Raw genomic sequence first — 19,992 nt, 5'->3', positions numbered from 1 at the left:
GCGAGCCTTGTATGTATGTGCGTCATGTGCGCACCGATAACAGCGCTGCGTGCGATACCGAATTAAATCCTCTTTCCTCTTCAACCACTACTAATCTGGGTTTATAATCTTATAGCCAAAATATCGCCATATAACAGAGGTAGCGTTTTTTCTTGCCACCAGTTCAGTGACCGTTTACTCCGCATCCATCTTTACCCGTTCTCTGCGCTGCACACTGGAAAAGTCATGACATGACCGTGCGCGCCACACATGCTGAAACTGACTGGTCTTCTTTTTATTAGCGGTGTATAAAATGGGCAAACAGCTCTCAGATAATGGGTTGTTGTGTCCACACATGTATTTTTTAATTTTTTTATTTATTTATTAACTTATTATTATTTTATTTCATAAAATCGCAGCATTTTGCGTCATATAATCGCACAAGCTTGACATCGCGATTGCGATTGCGATACGATTAATCGTGCAGCTCTAATTCTGACATTATCTAGAACAGAAATATATATATATATATATATCTCATATGGCAGTATTAAGCCACAGCTAGTTAGAAATCTACCTGGATATACAGTTTAAAATCGTAACTGATTTTATATATATATATATATATATATATATATATATACATGACATATATATACTCAAAATGATTCATAACCAGGCAAAACTTTGAATTATGATTTGAATTTTCATTTGAAAAATAGGCATCTTCTTGCTGGAAATGACACAGAAAGGTGACAAAGACATTGTTTTAGAGATATTAATGCATAATATTATGCTATTTTATTATTTTTTACATTTTGACAAAACATTCCATGTCCACAATTATTTATATCCTTTCTCAAAAATCAATGGCGAAGCCTTTATTTTTTTATCAAAGCTATCAAACTGTTTTTACAAATGGTGACAAGTTTTTTTTTGCACATTTCCACTGGGATTTTGGACCCCTCCTCTTTTGCATAAATCTTGAGGGCGTTGAGGTTGGAAGGCTTGCTTGCCATCACTCTGTTCTTCAGTTCTCTCCACAAATTCTCAACTGGACTCAGTTCTGGACTTATACGCCATCAGCGCGTTTCATGCTATGCAGTGTTTATACAGACAGACGTCAGTCACGGAGCTCCGCAAACAAACAGCAGCCACCTTCTATACTGAATCAAAACAACAAGTTTATGCTGTATTCATGCCATAATTACCGTAATTAAGAGATGGCAACCCTTGACTTTCTAACCAGAGCTGTTCAGTCAGATTTGGAATTATATGTATCCATGACAATAGTATCAACACTGAAACAAATCTGCAGCAGTCAGGTACAAGCTCTCTAACGCGGCGCGCACACTTAACGATTATAAGGCCGATTATGAATGTAAACTGATACTTATGACTGATCGTGCTCAAACGTGTCCAGTCAGAGCCAGTTGCGTTTAGTCAGCGATTACAGTCGGTCTTCAAATTTCGTGTGTAAGTATTTAATTCTGCATCAGTCGAAGGAAATAATCGCTGTGTGTTGAGCACAGTCTTAGAATGTTTTATCTAGTCGTTAAATGTATGCCTGGCTTTAGTTGTTTACATTCATTATTATTGTAATGTTATGTTCTTTGAGACACAAGGTAGTTTAACGCCGTCTCTTGTGATGCTTTGCTGAGAGCAGCTGTGTGTGTGTGTGTGTGTGTGTGTGTGTGTGTGTGTGTGTGTGTGTGTGTGTGTGTGTGTGCATTCCTGTGTTTTGGAGGATATGTGGCTTTGGACGGCGATTTGCAGGGAGGATGGGATCATATGCTTTCAATGTTAGCAGGCAAACGTTAGCATTTCCCAGAGCACCTACTGCCCCTTTAATGTAGTCTTTTTTCATGATGCCATTTACTTTTACAAGGTTGCCTGTCCCATTGGCTGAAAAACACCAATGTTCCCACCACCATGCTTGACCGTAGGGACTAAAAACTTCTTTGTCCAGGTGAGCTTTTGCAAAGGCTAGACGAGCTTTTCTGTGTGTATCTTCATGTCATAAAAGATTTGTGTAATGTAACATACAGCTACTGCCCTCTGATGTAGACAAAAATGAAAGCTACAGCAATAAGTGACACATTTATTTTTATATGAATTCATTTAGAAGACATTATTATCTAAACATACAAATGAAGAATGTTACTGCATAAGCAATTTATCCTAATGAGAAAAAAAAGTTGCTGCAATACACAGTTCTAAAATTGCATCATGTAAAATATAAAAGAAAATCTCAACAAATTATTCACATGTTTTTTTCTAAAAAAAAGTAATCATGTAATATAATTAGGGCTGTCAATGTTAAAGAGATATTTCACCCAAAAAGGAAAATTCTGTCATCATTTACTCACCCTCAAGTTGTCCCAAACCTGTATGAATTTCTTTCTTTTGCTGAACACAAAAGAAGATATTTTGAATATGTTGATAACCAAACAGTTGATGGGCTTCATTGACTTCCATAGTGTTTTTTCCCCATTAAAATAATTTGGTTGGTTGCCCATATTCTTAAAAATATTGTATCTTCTTTCGTGTTCGGTAGAAGAAAAACACTTTTTAAAACATTGTTTCAGAAGTGTGTGAGCCCTCACACATCACGCTGTGTGAATTACAGACAGAAGTCAGAAGGTTAAAACATCCCAAAGCTGTATGGCAAGATGACTATATTTGAATGGTTAATTGAATAATTCACATATGTTTTAGTAAAAGTTTCTTTTTCCTCTTGAGGTCTGCTCTTCCCTCTTCAGAAAGTCTTCTGATTATTTGTTCATGTACTCATCGTTGGTAACAATTGTGGTGGAGTTGATGGAGTCTGAGTTCACTGGGTTAGTGTGTGTGCTGGAAAACTACTGAAGATAAAGATCAAATCTAATCCTGAAAACAAATTCATCAGAAACACAGTCAGGACACTCTTAGCCCAAAACCAAATCTCATATCATACAATGCCAGATTTGTCTTTAATAGCATTGCATGTCAAAATGCACCTCACACCAACAACTGGTGTGAGATTTTAATTTAGAAACGCATGTAGAAACTATATTGAGCTCTGTAGGCATATGTAATGCCATTACAGTTATAAGCTATAAGATTGAGGAACTCATCAACTCAGAAAATCAACAGCTACATGTTAGTCTTTTTTTTTTGAGTTACTTGTAAGGAAATAATGAAATGAAATGCATAACAAAGCATGTTGCGATGTTCTAAGCACATTGTGTATGCATTTTCATTATTTTCATTTCTTGATTTTAATCTGAGTAAAGCCGGGTTCACACTGTGCGATTTATAATAGTCCTTTACGATGGTTGCTTGTCAGACTGTACGAACATGATCCTCATGTCACACTGTGGGATCTCAGCTGTCATTAATGTCAGACTGCACAACATTCAAGAAGCGTTAAAAACGGACGCGCACATGAAAACTTGTCCGGAGTTTTACATCATCAAAACATACACATTCGGTGACTGTGAACTGCGTTACACACGGGACTGAAATGGTGGCTAACAAACATCTCTATCATTAATTTTGATCACAGCTTGTCTTGGAAAACTAAGACAATTTGACGTTCGTCGTAGGAGAAGTCACACTGGAGGATTGTGCGCCAAATCTTCTGACACTGCCAGAACTTCGTCGGAGGTAAATTTTGATTGCAACGGTCATTAACCGGCTGTCGGTGAACATGTCAAACTAGCGATCAAAGACAACAGATTTTAGGCTAGGATTACAGGAATCTTTTAGGATTTGCAAAATTTGTCTCAGACGACCAAATCTTGGCCAAAATCGCACAGTGTGAACCAGACTTAACTCCTGGAACACACCTTAAGCTTTGCTCCTGATGGTGGTCACGATCAGTGCCACAGTCATGATGACGAGACCAACAGTAATGAAGGAGAAAAAGCAGATGTTGAATAAAGATGCTCCTTCCTCATAATCATCCGTGTAGGTCTCACTGCGATGGCTCACCAGTGAATTCAGCTCGTGCACACAGGTGAAGGAAACAGATGAGCTCACTTTCGCATCAAACACACACTTTTCATTTGAATAACACAGTGGGTTCTTCAGTGTGTAGCTGTGTTCACCCTTCACTGACAGCTGGAAAGAGCTCTCAATGAACCTCCTGCCAAATGAACACATGACTATCACATGCTCTCTGTCCTGCATCTGCCTGAACACTGTGATGTTGGGCACTGGGGCATCTGAAATAAAACATAGAAACATAAAGAAGGATTCCAGTTCTCTGTAAAAAAGCAAACAGCACCGTTCTCCACCCACGGTTCACACACATTTGCACCACAGTTAATCTCAAATCTGATGATACACCTATAATATAGTTTGGTGAAAAATACAAAGTGTAAAACAGACAGGCTGCATCCAAAAATCACATACTTTCCTACTATATAGTAAGTGAAAAAAAGAATGTGACAAAAGAAGCATGTATGATTTCATGTAAAAAGTAGGCAGAAAGTACCCAGATGACCTTTACTTTCGGTAAGATTCTGAAGTGTGCATAAGACGGACACTTTACTATCACATGAGGCCAAGGGAGAGGATATTTTCTATTAAACTTCAAACAAACAAAGTCCATGTACAGTCAGAACTGCAATAATACACATATACAGAAAAACATATAGCCAGTGGTGTAGGCTAAACATTATGTAAATATATTAAAGGACACACATATAGAAACAGTTCTAATTGCTTTCTTATAGTCTTGATATATATTCTTTTTCAAGAACAAAAAACAAAGGTTGAATTTTACTCTACTTACATTTGTGTATATAATTTATCAAAGATTTAATTTATAATATAGTATTGTTTTCTTTTTTTGAGGGGATATTAGTGAAACCAAATAAAACATTTTCTAAACACAAAAAAAGTGGGGTCAGTGTTATCAATTACAAATCTAATCAACTCTTTCCACGATTTCCTTACATGAGATCAATGAAAAAATAAATGAAACAAAGTTTCAGCTAGCGTATTATAGAAAGAACAGTTCAAATCAATATCTTTTTTAAACTTAACAAAAAAAAAAAAAAAAAAAAAAAAAAAAAAAAAATATATATATATATATATATATATATATATACATATATTTTGAAAGATATATCAGTCACTCTTTAGTTTAGGGTCCAGTTCTCACTGTTAACTACAACTTTTGTCACAATTAACTACCAATTACTGCTTATTAATAGTTATTATGGTAGTTGTTAATTTTAGGATTAAGGGATGTAGAATATGGTCATGCAGAATAAGGCATTAATATATGCTTTATAAGTACTAATAAACAGTCAATATCCTGGTTATATGGATGCTAATAAGCAACTAGTTAATAGTGAGAATTGGACCCTAAACTAAAGTGTTAAAGTGTACTTAACTTGATTTACCAATAAATATGAGAAGGGTCTGGCTGCAGACCATGGCGAGTGGAGCTCCACTCTCAAACAAGAAATACGTCACCTCCACTTGAATAATTTTACTGCAGCATTGCTACACTGGCAGACTGAGGCTGTCGTAACATGCAATGCAAGAAAAACGCATGGATTTATATTTTTCTGATGAGCAATATTGATGTCTCACCAGTGTTAGCTGATGTTGCATGACGGCTAGCATAGGCGTAATCTATGTTTTGATGGCTTGTGTTAAAGGTCCCGTTCTTCGTGATCCCATGTTTGAAACTTTAGTTAGTGTGTAATGTTGTTGTTATAGTATAAATAAAATCTGTAAAATTTTAAAGCTCAAAGTTCAATGCCAAGCGAGATATTTTATTTAACAGAAGTCGCCTACATCGAACGGCCAGTTTGGACTACATCCCTCTACTTCCTTCTTTAATGACGTCACTAAAACAGTTTTTTGACTAACCTCCGCCCACAGGAATACACAAGAGTTGCGTTTGTAGAGTGTGTTTGTCGCCATGTCGTCGAAACGCTGTTATTTTCATCCCGCAGTCCAATCACCGGGTCTGATTCCGGCTCAAATTGATAGGGTAAAATTAAAGACATGTTTACAAGAACACTGAGCGCGTGCATCTCCACGTTATGGTAAGAGGCGTGACCTTTCCGGGCAAGGAGCGCTAAGCTGCTGTCGAATCACAACACAGGAACCGCTGGCACAATCAGAACTCGTTACGTATTTCTGAAGGAGGGACTTCATAGAACAAGGAAGTCATCAGCCCGTTTTTATGACAGTGGAAACAGTGGTATACAGATAAGTAAATTATGTGAAAAATACTGTGTTTTTTTTACACGCGAAACATGAACACATGTTATATTGCACACTATAAACACAATCAAAGCTTCAAAAAACCACGAAAAACGGGACCTTTAAGATAACGTAGTGAGGCAAAATCTCACAATAAAATAACAATTACTAAAATAAAATTACTACTTACCAGATTGTGTTTTACTAATGTCTACACCTACCCCAACCCTAAACCTAGCCTTACATAATGCAAATACAGTAATTAAATGACACAATATGGATGTGCGCATGCAGTGGCCATAGCTGTAGCTAGCTCCACTAGTGGAGGTAACGTATTTCTGCCTTTGAGTGAAGCTCCACTCGTCCCTTAAGTCTGCAGCCAGCCCCTATTGATAAATATTTGTCTGGTAATTTCCAGATGGCCTTCCATAATAAATCTTCCTCCAGTTTATTCCAATAAACAATACAGATTGGTATAGTGACAATAGTTGTCCCAAATGACGCGCTATACACAGTGCACTTACACACTGTGGGCCCTATCATTGACCTGGTGCAGTGCGACGCTAGGTGCGACACAAGTGTTTTTTGCTAGTTTCAGCCAGTCGCAGTTATCATCATTTTCACATCCAGCGCCACGTTGTTTAAATAGCAAATGCACTCACGCCCATCTGTTCGCCAATGGGCGTGCTGGTCTGAAAACGAGGCGCGTTGTTACTTGTTAGCCGTATTGTTGGCGTGTTGCTGTTTTGAGGCAACTGAAAAATACTGCACCATTGACCAACAAAAACCTGGTCTAAAGTCAATGGCAAAATTGAAAAAACTGAAAGGGCACAAATCAGATATGAGGGAACAAAATACCCTCCATTAATCATGGCCTCCTAATAATTCCCAACTTCTGTACCGGCTCTATCACTCTCTCTCTACTCTCTCCAGCTATAACTGGTGTGTGGTGAGCACACCTGTGCCGTTGTTCTGTGGCTGCCGTCGCATCATCCAAGTGGATGCTGCACACTGGTGGTGGATGAGGAGAGACCCCCTGATAAAGCGCTATATAAATGCCTCATTCATTTATTCCAAATACACTGAAAAAAGTACAGGTAATAGTGAGAGAAAATCTTGAGTATGTGCTCCATAACTCGCTGTAAAAGTAAATGTAAATTATTCCCTGCTATGTAGAATATTTTTTCCCAACTGCAACACTTTTCTCTAAACTAAATTCAATAATATAAATAATTAAGGCAACATTCAAAACAGATTTTAGTTTAGCCATATAGCACTACAAAATATCCACCACATTGTTTTCAGCTAACTTTATTAAAATAAATATTATGAATGCTTGTTTTATCTTATTTGAAATCATTTTGTCATCTTGAGGTTGAGATTGGTTGAAAACCACTGCTATACAAAGTGCATATTGTGCTTATTAAGTAATAAACAGCGATGTTTCTGTAGTGAATAGTTGTGCTGTCTTACTTCTTGGGTGGCAGAAGCCAAACTGTTGATCAGCGTTGTAATTTTGGACTGTGGCACACCACAGCAGACCATCACCTCTGCCATACACAGTGCAATCAGAGAACCAGTGGCCACCAAACTGAAAAGGGAAATGGCATGGTTTCCCATTTGGATCAATAGCCATCTCTGCAGAACATAAAGAAATGAAATTAAGGGTTTAAGTTTAATGTAGAATAGTTTAAGGATTTAATGTGAAAAACTTATATGACTAAGGAGACAGAAGTCTTTCACCTAGTTAAACAAATGCTAATGTCATACAGGGAAATTCATGGCAGCCATTGATTTTGGCAGCCATTATTATAAAGGTTTGAAGGGTTAGGTGGACTTTTGGTCTTACCTCGATATCCACGAGAACACAAATTTTTGTCAGTCCCATAAATCATCCAGCGACTCCAAACACCTGTTTCTGTATGCAACATCATATTTGGCTCATAACCTCCATAGTTCAGGTGCAGTGGATGTCCCTTCAATCCAAACAAGGTCTCATCTTTACATTCCCAGGTTTGTTCGGGGTTAGATTCATTGCAGGGCAGAAGGATAACTTTGCCCCTGTCTTCAATCTTCTCGACCCCTAAACAGAGACTAAAAGCGAGGCTAATGATTCGTGAAGAGGAAATCCATTGGAAGAGTTGAACTTTGAAAGTTGCATCGCATGGAGCAGTCAGCACTACGTTAGCACTCACGGCATACACACATTTGTTGTGGTCCTCATTGTAGATAAGGAAGGAGCTGGAACTATCTGAATACATGAAAAATGATATCAGACACTGTAACAGGCAACATGAGTTCAAATTGAGAAAAATGTCCTGGTTGCTAATTAGATGTAACGTGGTTCCCTGAGTACATTGCATCATAATGTAAAAAAGGGAACATGTCTGTGGTGCAAAAGACTTTCTTAACCCTTTTGCAATTTGATTTCTTGAGATTTAAGACTGATCTCGATACAATCTCAATACAAATGGCCCGGCGTTTATTTGTGCATTAAATTACACATCTTTCATAACCTTTGTGTATTTGTGGATTGCATAGCAAGCAAAAAAACCTTTATTCCAGTGCACGTGTGAATCTTTTGCACGTATTTCTGGATTCCCCTGTGAATTTGTATCTGTGTGCATCTGATAATGTTTTCACTCAATATATGTGCTCATCAACTGTAGCTAAATATCTCTGGATAGACAACATCATTAGACAGTGTTTACATTAAATCAGTACATGCAACTTTATCACCTCAAAATATCTGTTATCAGATAACGGTAACATTTACAGTAACAGTTTCTGTTCAGATTGTCTGTAAATGAATTTAGTTTGACTAGGAATGCCATCACTCACTCCAAATTCACTCTACAGACTGCACCCCCAATTTCCAAACCACAAAATTACTTTTAAATTTTTTTTTTAAAACAGCTCAGATGGTTTTATGATTATAAAATAAGGTGATTCATGAGCACTAGCTTAGCTTATATCACTGAGAGTCCAAGTTTAACCTCATTTTACCTTACAAATATCTGACATTGCTGTATAGAGCATTGTTATTGTAGTATTATTTATATGCTATTTATTAATAGTTTGAAGTGGATTTCAGTTTCCATTCTAATTTTAGTATAACTTTTTAGAAATTGTGTTTTTAAAATTTAGTTTTATTCTGTATTCATTTTTTTCTAGTTAATTTTAGTACTTCAACATAAATGTATCTTTCTAATGCTCCTCTAATACAATTTTTCATTTATATTTTATTTTATTGTATTTTATCTTAGCTTTAATTCAATTAACAAAATGTTTTTAATAGTACTTTTTTTTTTTTTTTTTTTTTTTTACAGTTTCAGCACTGTTATAGAGCAACTGATATTTCAAGGATTGTCTCAATTTTGAATAGCCCTAAAAAAGAACCCTGGCAGTAAAATATATAGATTAAAGTCATTAGATGATGCACTTATCATTAAAGGTTCATCAGGGGCAGATGTATTACACGGCATAAAAAAAAAAAAAAGAAAAAAAAAAGGGAAAAATTAAATTGACCTTTATTCTTGCACATTAAAATATTTTTCAAATTAATACTGACAGAAACATGCATATATTAACATCATTAGATGATGCACATGTCACTGTATGGTAATTTAGGCACCATGCATCAGATAAATCTCAAACACAACAACAATTCTATTGACTCCTGTCCTTACAGTAGATAGACACAATCTGAGGCAAAGAAATGTGATTTACTTACTGAAAGCTGACCAAAGGATGAGTAATAGGATATAAAGCAGGTTCATGCTTGATATTGTGTGGTCCAGGCAGACGAGCAAATTGTAAAAAATTGTAATAGCAAAAATAACATAGAAAAATAAATCTAACTAATAATATCCAAAGTATTGTATCTAGTTTTGTATAATAGATGAATTTGGTGAAGATCAGAGTATAGAGAAAGAAAGACCCAAAAAAGGAGATATCCGCAGAATGCAAGGAGAGAAAACAGAACAGTGTCTTCTGAAGCTAAACATTTTATATGCTGTGCTTATGTAACAGGAAGATTTTGGGAAATATATTGAAATTATTTGTACATCTCTTGCAACATTCATGGATGTACTCGAGACCAAGGCTGAGTTCTAGTTCGTTTTTTATGCCCTTCTCTTGCTAACTTCCCTCAGTCTCATTGACTCGGATGTACGTCATTGCTTACGTTGCATGAGTGCCCACTACTGGCGGAACCTTTGCAATGGGCTGAATTGGCAAATTGATCACTTGAATCCACTATGGACTTTTTTTTTTCCCCTTACGAAATTGTTTAATGCAGCATACTATATATTTCTAAGTGTGTTTGGGTTGTTTTAAATATAAAACACACACACACACACACACACACACACACATATATATATATCATATATATCATGTTGCATTGTGGTATATGGAGCTGACTGAAGTGAACATAAAGTAGACTCACTTCCTCTGTCAAAATCGAGACAGCGAGGGTCTGTTCATATAAACTTCCCTCATCCACTTCATGAAGTGGAACGAACTTCAAAATGGCAGCAGGGATTCCCCAAAGGGGAAGTGCTTAGGGAAGTTGGCGAGTGCGTGTCTAAAAGTTTTGTGGAACACAACCCAAGTGTTCCCCAGCAGGTCTTATTAGATCACCGTGTTCCTTATAAGGCACACAGAATAACATTTAACACAATTGTGGTTTTAACACCTCTAAGAGAATATCACAGATCTTGCATTATCTCATGTCTGCCGAGATGCAAACAGACGATTTTGCTACATCACTTAATAATTTCTAAGAAAGCACACCTGGTTGATGAAGATCTTACATTAGAAAATAATCAAACCTATCAGAGACACATGTCTGATGACAGTTGACAGATGTGAATGTGAACTTCTTGTTACAACGAATGCAACGGATATATTCACCTCAGAGAAGAAGGTACGTGAGTTGTATTTCATGTTGAGTTTTTTTTAATCTTTACTTCTTTCAACTTGTGTGATCTTTTCAAGGCGAGACTGCAGCGCTCATGAATGTGCACGTCATATAGCCGTGCAGAGAAGACCAACCGCTGAGGTCATGAATTTTGTTAAATAATACAATTTCGGTTTATTTTTCCACTAAACGTCACATTCCCACTCCCACCTGAAGCTAAGTAGGCTTGAGCTAGGCCATGACATGGATAAGAGACCTTTTTTGAAAAGACTTGATTGTTATTGGAAGATGCTTTAGTGAGGCCAGCAGGGGGTGCTCACTCTCAGGCTTGTATGGCTCCTAAATTCAGAGTGCAGTAGACTGTAAGAACCATCCTTTAATCTGAGGCCCTGACTTTCTGTAGTCGTTATTGCCACTTTAATTTTAAATCTGACCTTATTAATTAAGGTAAATAGGTAATGCACATTCTGATAAGGGTGATTTCAGTACAGTGGCTGTAGACCTGCCAAATGACCAAAGAAATGTTATCAGCAAGATGGTGTAAAATATATATTGTCTATTAGCATGCACTGCTGCTTACACCAACGGCAGAAATAAGCGCAGTTAGAATAACAGAATGTGTTGGAGAGCGTTGCTATAGTGTGACTATACTGTATTGTAATACAGGTGGTTGCTCACTCTGAGGAATACATGAACCACTCAGGATGCGCTGCCCTTTCCATTGGACCCGTTATATCAAGACAGTGGAAAGCAGTGTGGCCGTAGCGTCCCATGGCCAAAGCCTGGCTCCCCTCCAAAGCTAAGTGGGTTTGAGCCAGGCCGTGCCATGGATTGGAGACCTTTTTTGAAAAACCTTGATTGTTATTGAAAAATGCTTTAGTGAGGCCAGCAGGGGGTGCTCACTCTCAGGCTTGTATGGCTCCTAAATTCAGAGTGCAGCAATAGGGGCACTAGACTGTAAACTGAGGTCCTGACTTGCTGTGGTTATTGATTTCCACTCTAATTATTAATTTGACCTCATTAATTAAGGTGATAATCAGATCAACTTTTCTTTTCACAACTTTTGCTATAACAAATGTGCTTTAGAAACACACAGTATAACAGCCAGAGAAACATTACAGGTTGAAATCAAGGGTCAAGAGCCCAACTAAAGCAAGCGCTTACCTCAGTGCTTAGGGGGCCAACATTTTGCCAATGAGCAAATTTTCAGGGGCCCAGCGCTGGCAGCCCTAAGTGGGCCCGTAAAGGGCCAGTGCAGGCTTGTTTGCAGGTTATGCTTCTGTTGTGTGTATATCGAGTCACTAAACTCTGGAATGAGTGTTTTATCATTACAGATGGGTTAAGTGAAATGACAAACTTTACAGAAGCTGATCATTCGGAGTGAATCTGACAAAAAGAAGATACAGAACATGGGTCGAGCTTTAATTGAATGGTGATGCAGCTTTGTCTTCTACTGGTGGTAATCATGACTACTTTTGTCACTTATAGGCCTGGTTTCACAGACAGGGCTTAGAGTAAGCCATGGATTAGGCCTTAGTTCAATAAGACATTTAAGTAGCTTTCATAAATGCGACTTAGGAAAAAAAAAAACATTACTGGTGTGAATCTTGAGACAAAACAATGACTTTTAAAATATGCCAGTGTAAGTTGCTTTCAGTTAAAACAGCTCAGGAAACTTTTTTTTTCCTTCTTCAGGCCTGCTCTTCTCTCTTCAGAAAGTCTTCTGATTATTTGTGCATTTGTGTAGTCATCCTCTTTAACAGCTGTGGTGTGGTTGATGGAGTCTGTGTTAACAAAAGTACAAAGAGTTCACTGGGTTAGTGTACTGAAGATAAAGATCAAATCTAATCCTGAACACAAACTCAACAGAAACAGTTGCAACACACTCACTACAAATCAAACCTCAAATCATATGTATAAATGCCAGAATTTTCTTCAAAAGCATTGCATCTCAAAATGCATCTCACACCAACAACTGGTAAGAACCCAAAGATTTTAATTAAAAAATGCATGCAGAAACTATATTGAGCTCTGTAGGCATAATATGTAATGTCATTACAGTTATCAGCAATAAGATTGAGGAAGCTCATCTAAAGCTCAGAAAACCAACGGCTTCTTGTGAGGAAATAATTAAATGAAATTAAATGCATAATGAAAACATGTTGAGATGCTCTCAGCACATTGTGTATGCCGTTTCATTATTTTCACTTTTAGATTTTGATCTGACTGTGAGTAACTGCTGAAACACACCTTTAGCTTTGCTCCTGATGGTGGTCACGATCACTGCTGCAGTCATGATGACGAGACCAACAGCAATGAAGGAGGAAAAGCAGATGTAGAATAAAGAGACTTTTTCCTCATGATCATCTGCAGCAAACACAAGCAACATGTATGTATAAAAAAGACAAAAAACAATTACAGTTACGCTCATAGGTTTTTAAAACACGTAAGGCACTAGATTTGGCCTAGATGTGATTTAAAGTGCTATAATGTTCATTTCAAATTTAAATGAATAAATAAATTAGCTGTTACTTTAATAACCAAAATGATGCATTAAGACTACAGCAAATCTAACATGAAATAATGAGCCTGTATGCCATTCTATTACTGCAATTAATCCATTACAGGGAACCCTCTTTGATCACTCTACAGAACTTGACAAAAAATAATATTTTAAATTGTTTAGATTATATTGATATACATGTTGAGGTGTCAAAATCTAACATGCCAGCAAAATGGAGCATTAGGGTTATAAAACAGTTCTTTTGTGTTATCTTTGATGAAAATCCAAATTACAGTATGTATTACCAGATGGGCTGTAGGTTTTGGTCTCACTCTGCTGGTTCACCACAGAATTAATCTCGTGCACACAGGTGAAGGAAACAGGTGAGCTCACTTTCGCATCAAACACACACTTTTCATTTGAATAACACAGTGGGTTCTTCAGTGTGTAGTTGTGTTCACAATCCACTGACAGCTGGAAAGAGCTCTCAATGAACCTCCTGCCAAATGAACACATCACCATCACATGCTCTCCGTCCTGCATCTGCCTGAACACTGTGATGTTGGGCACTGGGGCATCTAAAATAAAACACACCAGCATGAATTTTCATGTAGAAACAACATAAAGACGGGTTATTTTAAATATATTAATGGCATCTTTTTACTAAGTACTTTGAATGGCGGCCAGTATCACTGATACTGATGCAGTGAGACCCAGAAATATGAAGAACTGACGATAAAAGATACATTTTATTTTTAATGAAGAATTAATCAACAGCAAATTAATTATGTTTTATTAACAAAGTTCGGGAGGAGCAGGTTCAGAAAATTAATCTAATTAGCACAAGTGGAGAACATTCAGTTAATCAACTCAACCAATGACAAGAGGTAGGCTTTAAATACAGCAGACTTACCTCTGTTCATCTGAAAGTTTATCAGCATCCCTCCTCCACCCCATCTCCTCATTTCTATTTTTACCACAATCAGGGGGAGTACTCTGGGTTTGGTCCAAATACACATAATATTTACTCTATTCAATTATATGTACATGTGAACTCATGAAATAATACTTATGAAAATCACACATTCACACGTTTTCATAAATTGAAAATAGTAATATTTTATTCATTTCTTTTACTTTTTTTCCCCTATGAATCTTATTCACCTTTTCTTTATGGATTCTAGATCATTTCTGTGCCTTATGTTACATAATTATTTTTTACATGTTATTAATTGTTTTCATCATTTACATATATTCTATTATTTCCAAATGTAAGATGTTTTGTGTCTCTTCTGTGCTGTAAGATCAAGTGGATGTATTTTCCATCAGAATTGATTACATGGTGTACCTTGGTATCAAAGTCAGTGTCTGTTTCCATCTCTGCAGACATGAAAGACATGAATGCAAGATCTGCAAAACTCTCTTAAATGTCGTAAAGGTGTTAAAACCACGTGCTTAAGTTATTTCGTGTGCCTCATAAGGATAAAACCTGATAAAACTTGCTAAGGTACATTTTGTCTTTACTGCATTTATAAATGGATAAAAAAAGAGAAGTCAGAATAAAGAGAAAACTTCAATAGGCACTTTACCAAGTCCCTTCATGTTACAGAAGCACAGCATTTAAAATGTTTAGTTTCAGAAGACTCAAGCCTTCTTTTCATTCTGCAAATATCTTCTTTTGGGCTCTTCTCTATACTCTGATCTTCACAAACATTTTTAGATACAATACTTTGAATATTAATATGTATTGCTTGTCTGTCTGGATCTCACTGCATCATTAACAAAAGAAAATGAATATGAAATAATTTGCTGAAAGCTTAAATCTACAAAACAAGGCTCCCTCGAGCAGACGGCAAGTGTGAAACAGGAAAATGTACAATGTTTCTGTATAGTGAGTAGTGAATAGTTGTTGTCTTACTTTTTTGGGGGCAGAAGCCCCACTTTCTGTCCGTGTCGAAATCTTTTTCTGTGGAACACCACAGTCGACCATCTTCCCTGCCATCCACAGTGCAATCAGCGTACCACTTTCCACTAAACTTAAAAGGGAAATGGCATGGCTTCCCAACTGAATAACCACCGGTACTAAACATCTCTGCAGAACATAAAGAAATGACATTAGGGGTTTAACTTTAATTTAGAATAGTTTAAGGATTTGATCTGAAAAACTAAGGAAGTATTTCACATATGGTAACATCATACAGGGAAATTCATAATAGACATATTAGATATAAATTTAACATTTTGGCAGCCATAAGATTTTAATGATTGTCCAAATTTGCTATCTTTTAGGTGAAGGTTTAGTCATACCTTGATATCTACGAGAACACAAATTTTCTTTGGTCCCATAAATCAGCCAGCGACTAAAAGGACCTGTTCCTGTAAACAACATCATATTTTGCCCATGTCCATAGTTCAGGTGCAGTGGAAGTCCCTTCAGTCCAAACAAGGTCTTATCTTTACATTCCCAGGTTTGCATTGGGCTGAGTTCACTGCAGGGCAGAAGGATAATTTTGACCCAGTCTTCGATCTCCTCGGCCCCCAAGCAGAGACTAAAAGAGAGGCTAATGATTCGTGAAGAGGAAATCCATCGGAAACGCTGAGCTTTGAAAGATGCATCGCATGGAGCAGTGTGCACTTCAGTAGCATTCATGGCATACACACATTTGTTGCGGTCCTCATTGTAGATAAGGAAGGTACTATCTGAATCTGTGGAAAACGAAAACAGACACTGTAATAGGCAGCACATTTGATACTATGTAAAGTTTATTAATAAACAATATAGGGGAAGTTTCCCTGAGTGGGAACAAGTGTGGAATATTTTTATTAATCGGAATATAAATTAATCAATGTGAATATAGCCATTTAAAAATAAAAACACTGCAAAACCTAACAGTTGTTCTAAGTATCCTTTTTTTAGTAAACTTTACTTAATGTCCAAGACTTTGTTGAACTTACAACAATTTAGTAATCTGTACTGCCTACTACTCTCTCATTTTAGTGCTAGTGTTCCCTTTGTTTGTGCACTTGGAACTTCATTTGTATTATTGTAACTCTCTTCCAATTGATTTCCAAACAGGAAATTACAGTTATTTGTGGTTTCAAAGGAAGAGACATATTAAACAGATTGCTTTTAGAAAGTAATTGACCTAATTTGGCATTAAACCAAAAAGAATTAAAATAACTAATTTAGACGTCATTTAGAAATTTGGTTTATTATATTGTATTGCTAACTTATAAAGACCAATATGATTTTATTTGCTGTCATTGTTGGGGTAATACTGACACAAGAAATGGTAAAATAAAGCCACAATCAGTAAAACAAAGCAATTACTTTATGCATTCCTCAGATCACAGAACTTAAATGGTTTAAGTAAGATCAACTTGATACAATTAAGTTAAGCTTACTTAATTGAATTAAGGCAACAAGTTTGCACAATTCAATTGAGTAAACTGAACATATTTGTTTTGATGGTGCATCTGACTGTGTGAAAAGGCTTGTCTAGGAATGGAATGTGCTCACATATGCTAAACTGAGTTTCCTGTTTTTACACTATGGTGAGGCCTCTCATTTCCTATCCACTTCTTAAAAACAACAGATTGAAGAGACTAAAAAAAAAGATAAATAATAGTGACATTTGGAATGTATTAGCCACGCCTCAGTTGATCGTCAAATCCAAATACAGTTGCTTTGCAAACCAACTCAGCTTTGTATCTCTGATAATAAAGTCTTTTGGCAACAAAATTCCAACACTTTGAAAGTGATTTTTCTTTTTTTTTTTTTTTCCTTTTCTTTTTAATCATTTTAATTTACAAGGATAACAATGAAAACAAAACAAACAAAAAATTTTTACAGAGGCGACAGAAGATGCTGCGTCAGTGGTAACAACAAGCTGAGACTGATCGTGCACTGAAAGTCACCATGAAATCAAAATTGACAATCCTTGTTTTTTTATTTATATAATAAATATTTCAGTATTTAATTTTTTTTATTGTTTAATTAGCTCATAAAACAGTTTGATAATGTTTTTATGCTTTGTTAACACCTTATTAACTATATAAATGAAGTACAGAAGTTTAAACCAGTAGTAAAGGAATTGTTAATTGCTTATAAGGAGTATTCAGTTATTAATTTTCCTTTTTTTATGGGAACTTTCTGTATAAATAATGATATACTATATATTCTATCACCTAAACCTGACTGATGTACTTGAACAGCATTTTCTCATGAGTATCTGGTATATTTTTTCTACCATACGTAAATTGATACATTGCCATAGTGTATAATGTATACAATGTATTGTATTAATTAGATGGAATTTTCTGTATAGCCTACATTTGGTGTTTTACTTGTAAAACTTTACTTACTTATTTTGAATGTTGCGTTGTGTTACATTGCATTGTGTTGTGTTTTAGGGTTTTTTTAACAGGGCAGTGTATCTAAACAAGGCAACACAATTAGCTGATGACGCTTCTCTTTTCTTATGAGACCAAGTTGGAAAAAGAATTAAGTGTTTGCAGTTATTTTCATCTGTATCTGTTCTTTCTATGAATATTAACAAATGTGAGTGCATGGATCTTATTGAAATGTGACTCATAATAAGACACCCTTAAAGCTTGCAAGTTTTCACAAACAAGCATTACTTTCTTGGTATCTTGTATATAATCATAATTTCTCTCAACATAATTGTAGCAGTTGGAATAATAAATATATAAGCATTAGAAACTTTTTTTTCTTTTTTTCTTTTTGTGAACAATTGATTAAAAATAAGTTTTTATACAATCATACTGAGTTAATTCATATTTATAATTTCTCAATTGATCCTATCTGATATTTAATGGTATAATACCCAATTCCCAGTGAATTTTTGAGGCTTATTGAATGTTATGATGATTATTCTTTAACAGTTATGTCAGTCATGTAAAATTGTCCCAAGTTTAAATTGCATTTTTTTTAAAGAACACTAGCTGTAAAACATAAACATATAGACGTATTATTCATATAGAAGTAGAGATGATGTACTGTACCTGTTTTTGAAGGGTAAACTGTTGTACCATTGACCAATGAATGAGTACAAAAGAAGGCAAAAATGAAATTGACTCCTATCCTCACACTTTCAAATATTTTGACAGAAAAGTGTAAAGATAAACTCATTAGATTATTCACCTGACACTGAAGTAGTAGCAGTAGTTTGCCGTGCATGAGGAGAATCTGTAAAAACACAGGACAATGACATTGACTGATATCCTTGTATTTTAAAATATTTTGGAATATTATATAAGAATACTGACAGCAATATTTATAGATAAAGTCATTAGATGATTTACCTGTCACTGAAGTATTCGCAGTAGTTTGCTGTGCATGAGGAGAATCTGCTTAAAAACACAGCATAATTATATTGACCGCTATCCTTACACTTTAAAATAATTTGGAATATTGTACAGAAATACTGACATAAATATTTATAGATAGTCAGTTGATGCACCTGTCACTGAAGTATTAGCAGTATTTTGCCGTGCACGAGGAGAATCTGTACAAAAACACAGCATAATTATATTTACTGCTATCCTTACACTTTAAAAAAAAATGGAATATTATATAGGAATACTGACAGAAAAGTGTATAGATTAAAGTCATTAGATGATGCACCTGTCGTCGTATGGTAATCTGGGTCCCATGCATCAGATGAATCTGTACAAACACACAGCAAAATATTTATTGATTCCTGTCCTTACACATAGTAGATGTGCACAAAATCTGAGGCAAAGAAATATAATTCACTTACTGAAAAGGACCAATAAAAGGATATAAAGCAAGTTCATCATGTCAGATTAGAGAGCTACAGCTTTCTGAGACACTCATGTGGCACCAACTGAGACTGATATAGTGATTTCCTGTCTTAAAAACAAAAAAGGCAGAGTGTATATAGCAAAGTAGAAGTGCCTCTCAAGAGATATTAAGCCTGCTGTTTACCAACTAAGTTTGACATGATGCCCGCTATAATACATTTGGGTGGCAACAGGAATTTGGCCAATTAGATAAAAATTGGCCAAAAATTGGCCATTTTTCTATTTTTATGTCATTTTGAATGAAGGGTGTATGACATTTGAGGATGATGAGCAGCTGCCCCCTTCCATCCAACCATTCCCTTCCAGCCGCTGAAACTACATCAACTACATCAGAAAGATGCCAGAAAAAAACTCAAAATATAGCTACAAGCAGCAAAGACGGGCCCAAGCCCCAGCTTCCCCGACACCCCGGTGGCTTTAGGACAACTGTGCATGGTGGGCAATGTGCATTTAAAGTGAGTAAATGTTATATGCATGAAACTTTTGTCCTATAAAAGGGATTATACAGAAATTATTTAGACAGTATCAT

The 19,992-nt window shown here is 36.0% G+C and overlaps 2 protein-coding genes across 3 annotated transcripts; both read right to left on the bottom strand.

Moving 5' to 3' along the window:
* Nucleotides 1-2,335: 2,335 nt before the first annotated feature.
* LOC125279935 lies at nt 2,336-19,255 on the bottom strand. 2 transcript variants are annotated; one of them, XM_048210160.1, is made up of 8 exons: nt 19,100-19,255; nt 18,942-18,986; nt 18,781-18,825; nt 15,924-16,322; nt 15,535-15,708; nt 13,922-14,194; nt 13,364-13,480; nt 2,336-2,806 (listed from the first exon to the last, which is right to left on the bottom strand). In XM_048210160.1, exons 1-8 carry the CDS (start codon nt 19,161-19,163, stop codon nt 2,754-2,756), a joined length of 1,170 nt encoding a protein of 389 aa, XP_048066117.1. In that variant the 5' UTR covers nt 19,164-19,255; the 3' UTR covers nt 2,336-2,753. The 2 variants fall into 2 exon arrangements, with proteins under 2 accessions (XP_048066117.1, XP_048066116.1); XM_048210159.1 differs by lacking the exon at nt 2,336-2,806 and adding an exon at nt 12,131-12,897 and having other exon boundaries at nt 19,100-19,246.
* LOC125279943 (macrophage mannose receptor 1-like) lies at nt 2,736-10,159 on the bottom strand. The gene is made up of 5 exons (XM_048210170.1): nt 9,923-10,159; nt 8,039-8,440; nt 7,663-7,827; nt 3,810-4,187; nt 2,736-2,868 (listed from the first exon to the last, which is right to left on the bottom strand). The coding sequence occupies exons 1-4, from the start codon at nt 9,966-9,968 to the stop codon at nt 3,811-3,813; spliced, it is 990 nt and encodes a 329-aa protein (XP_048066127.1). The 5' UTR covers nt 9,969-10,159; the 3' UTR covers nt 2,736-2,868; nt 3,810.
* Nucleotides 19,256-19,992: the final 737 nt, after the last annotated feature.

This window comes from Megalobrama amblycephala, linkage group LG12, assembly GCF_018812025.1.
Source record: "Megalobrama amblycephala isolate DHTTF-2021 linkage group LG12, ASM1881202v1, whole genome shotgun sequence".
NCBI lineage: Eukaryota > Metazoa > Chordata > Actinopteri > Cypriniformes > Xenocyprididae > Megalobrama > Megalobrama amblycephala.
The sequence above is the reverse complement of the archived record's forward strand: the minus strand, read 5'-3'. Positions and strand labels throughout refer to the sequence as shown.

Bases quoted from the DNA above. Each gene is read 5' to 3' on its own strand.
- LOC125279935 (XM_048210159.1), bottom strand. From the start codon at position 19,163: ATGCTGTGTTTTTGTACAGATTCTCCTCGTGCACGGCAAAATACTGCT. The intron at 16,323-18,780 runs GTGAATAATCTA...CGTTTTCCACAG, and splicing joins TGCTACTACTTCAGTGTCAG to ATTCAGATAGTACCTTCCTT. The intron at 13,481-13,921 runs GTAATACATACT...TGTTTGCTGCAG, and splicing joins CAAAACCTACAGCCCATCTG to ATGATCATGAGGAAAAAGTC.
- LOC125279943 (XM_048210170.1), bottom strand. From the start codon at position 9,968: ATGAACCTGCTTTATATCCTATTACTCATCCTTTGGTCAGCTTTCA. The intron at 8,441-9,922 runs GTAAGTAAATCA...TCATGTATTCAG, and splicing joins CATCCTTTGGTCAGCTTTCA to ATAGTTCCAGCTCCTTCCTT. The intron at 7,828-8,038 runs GTAAGACCAAAA...TATGTTCTGCAG, and splicing joins GTGTTCTCGTGGATATCGAG to AGATGGCTATTGATCCAAAT.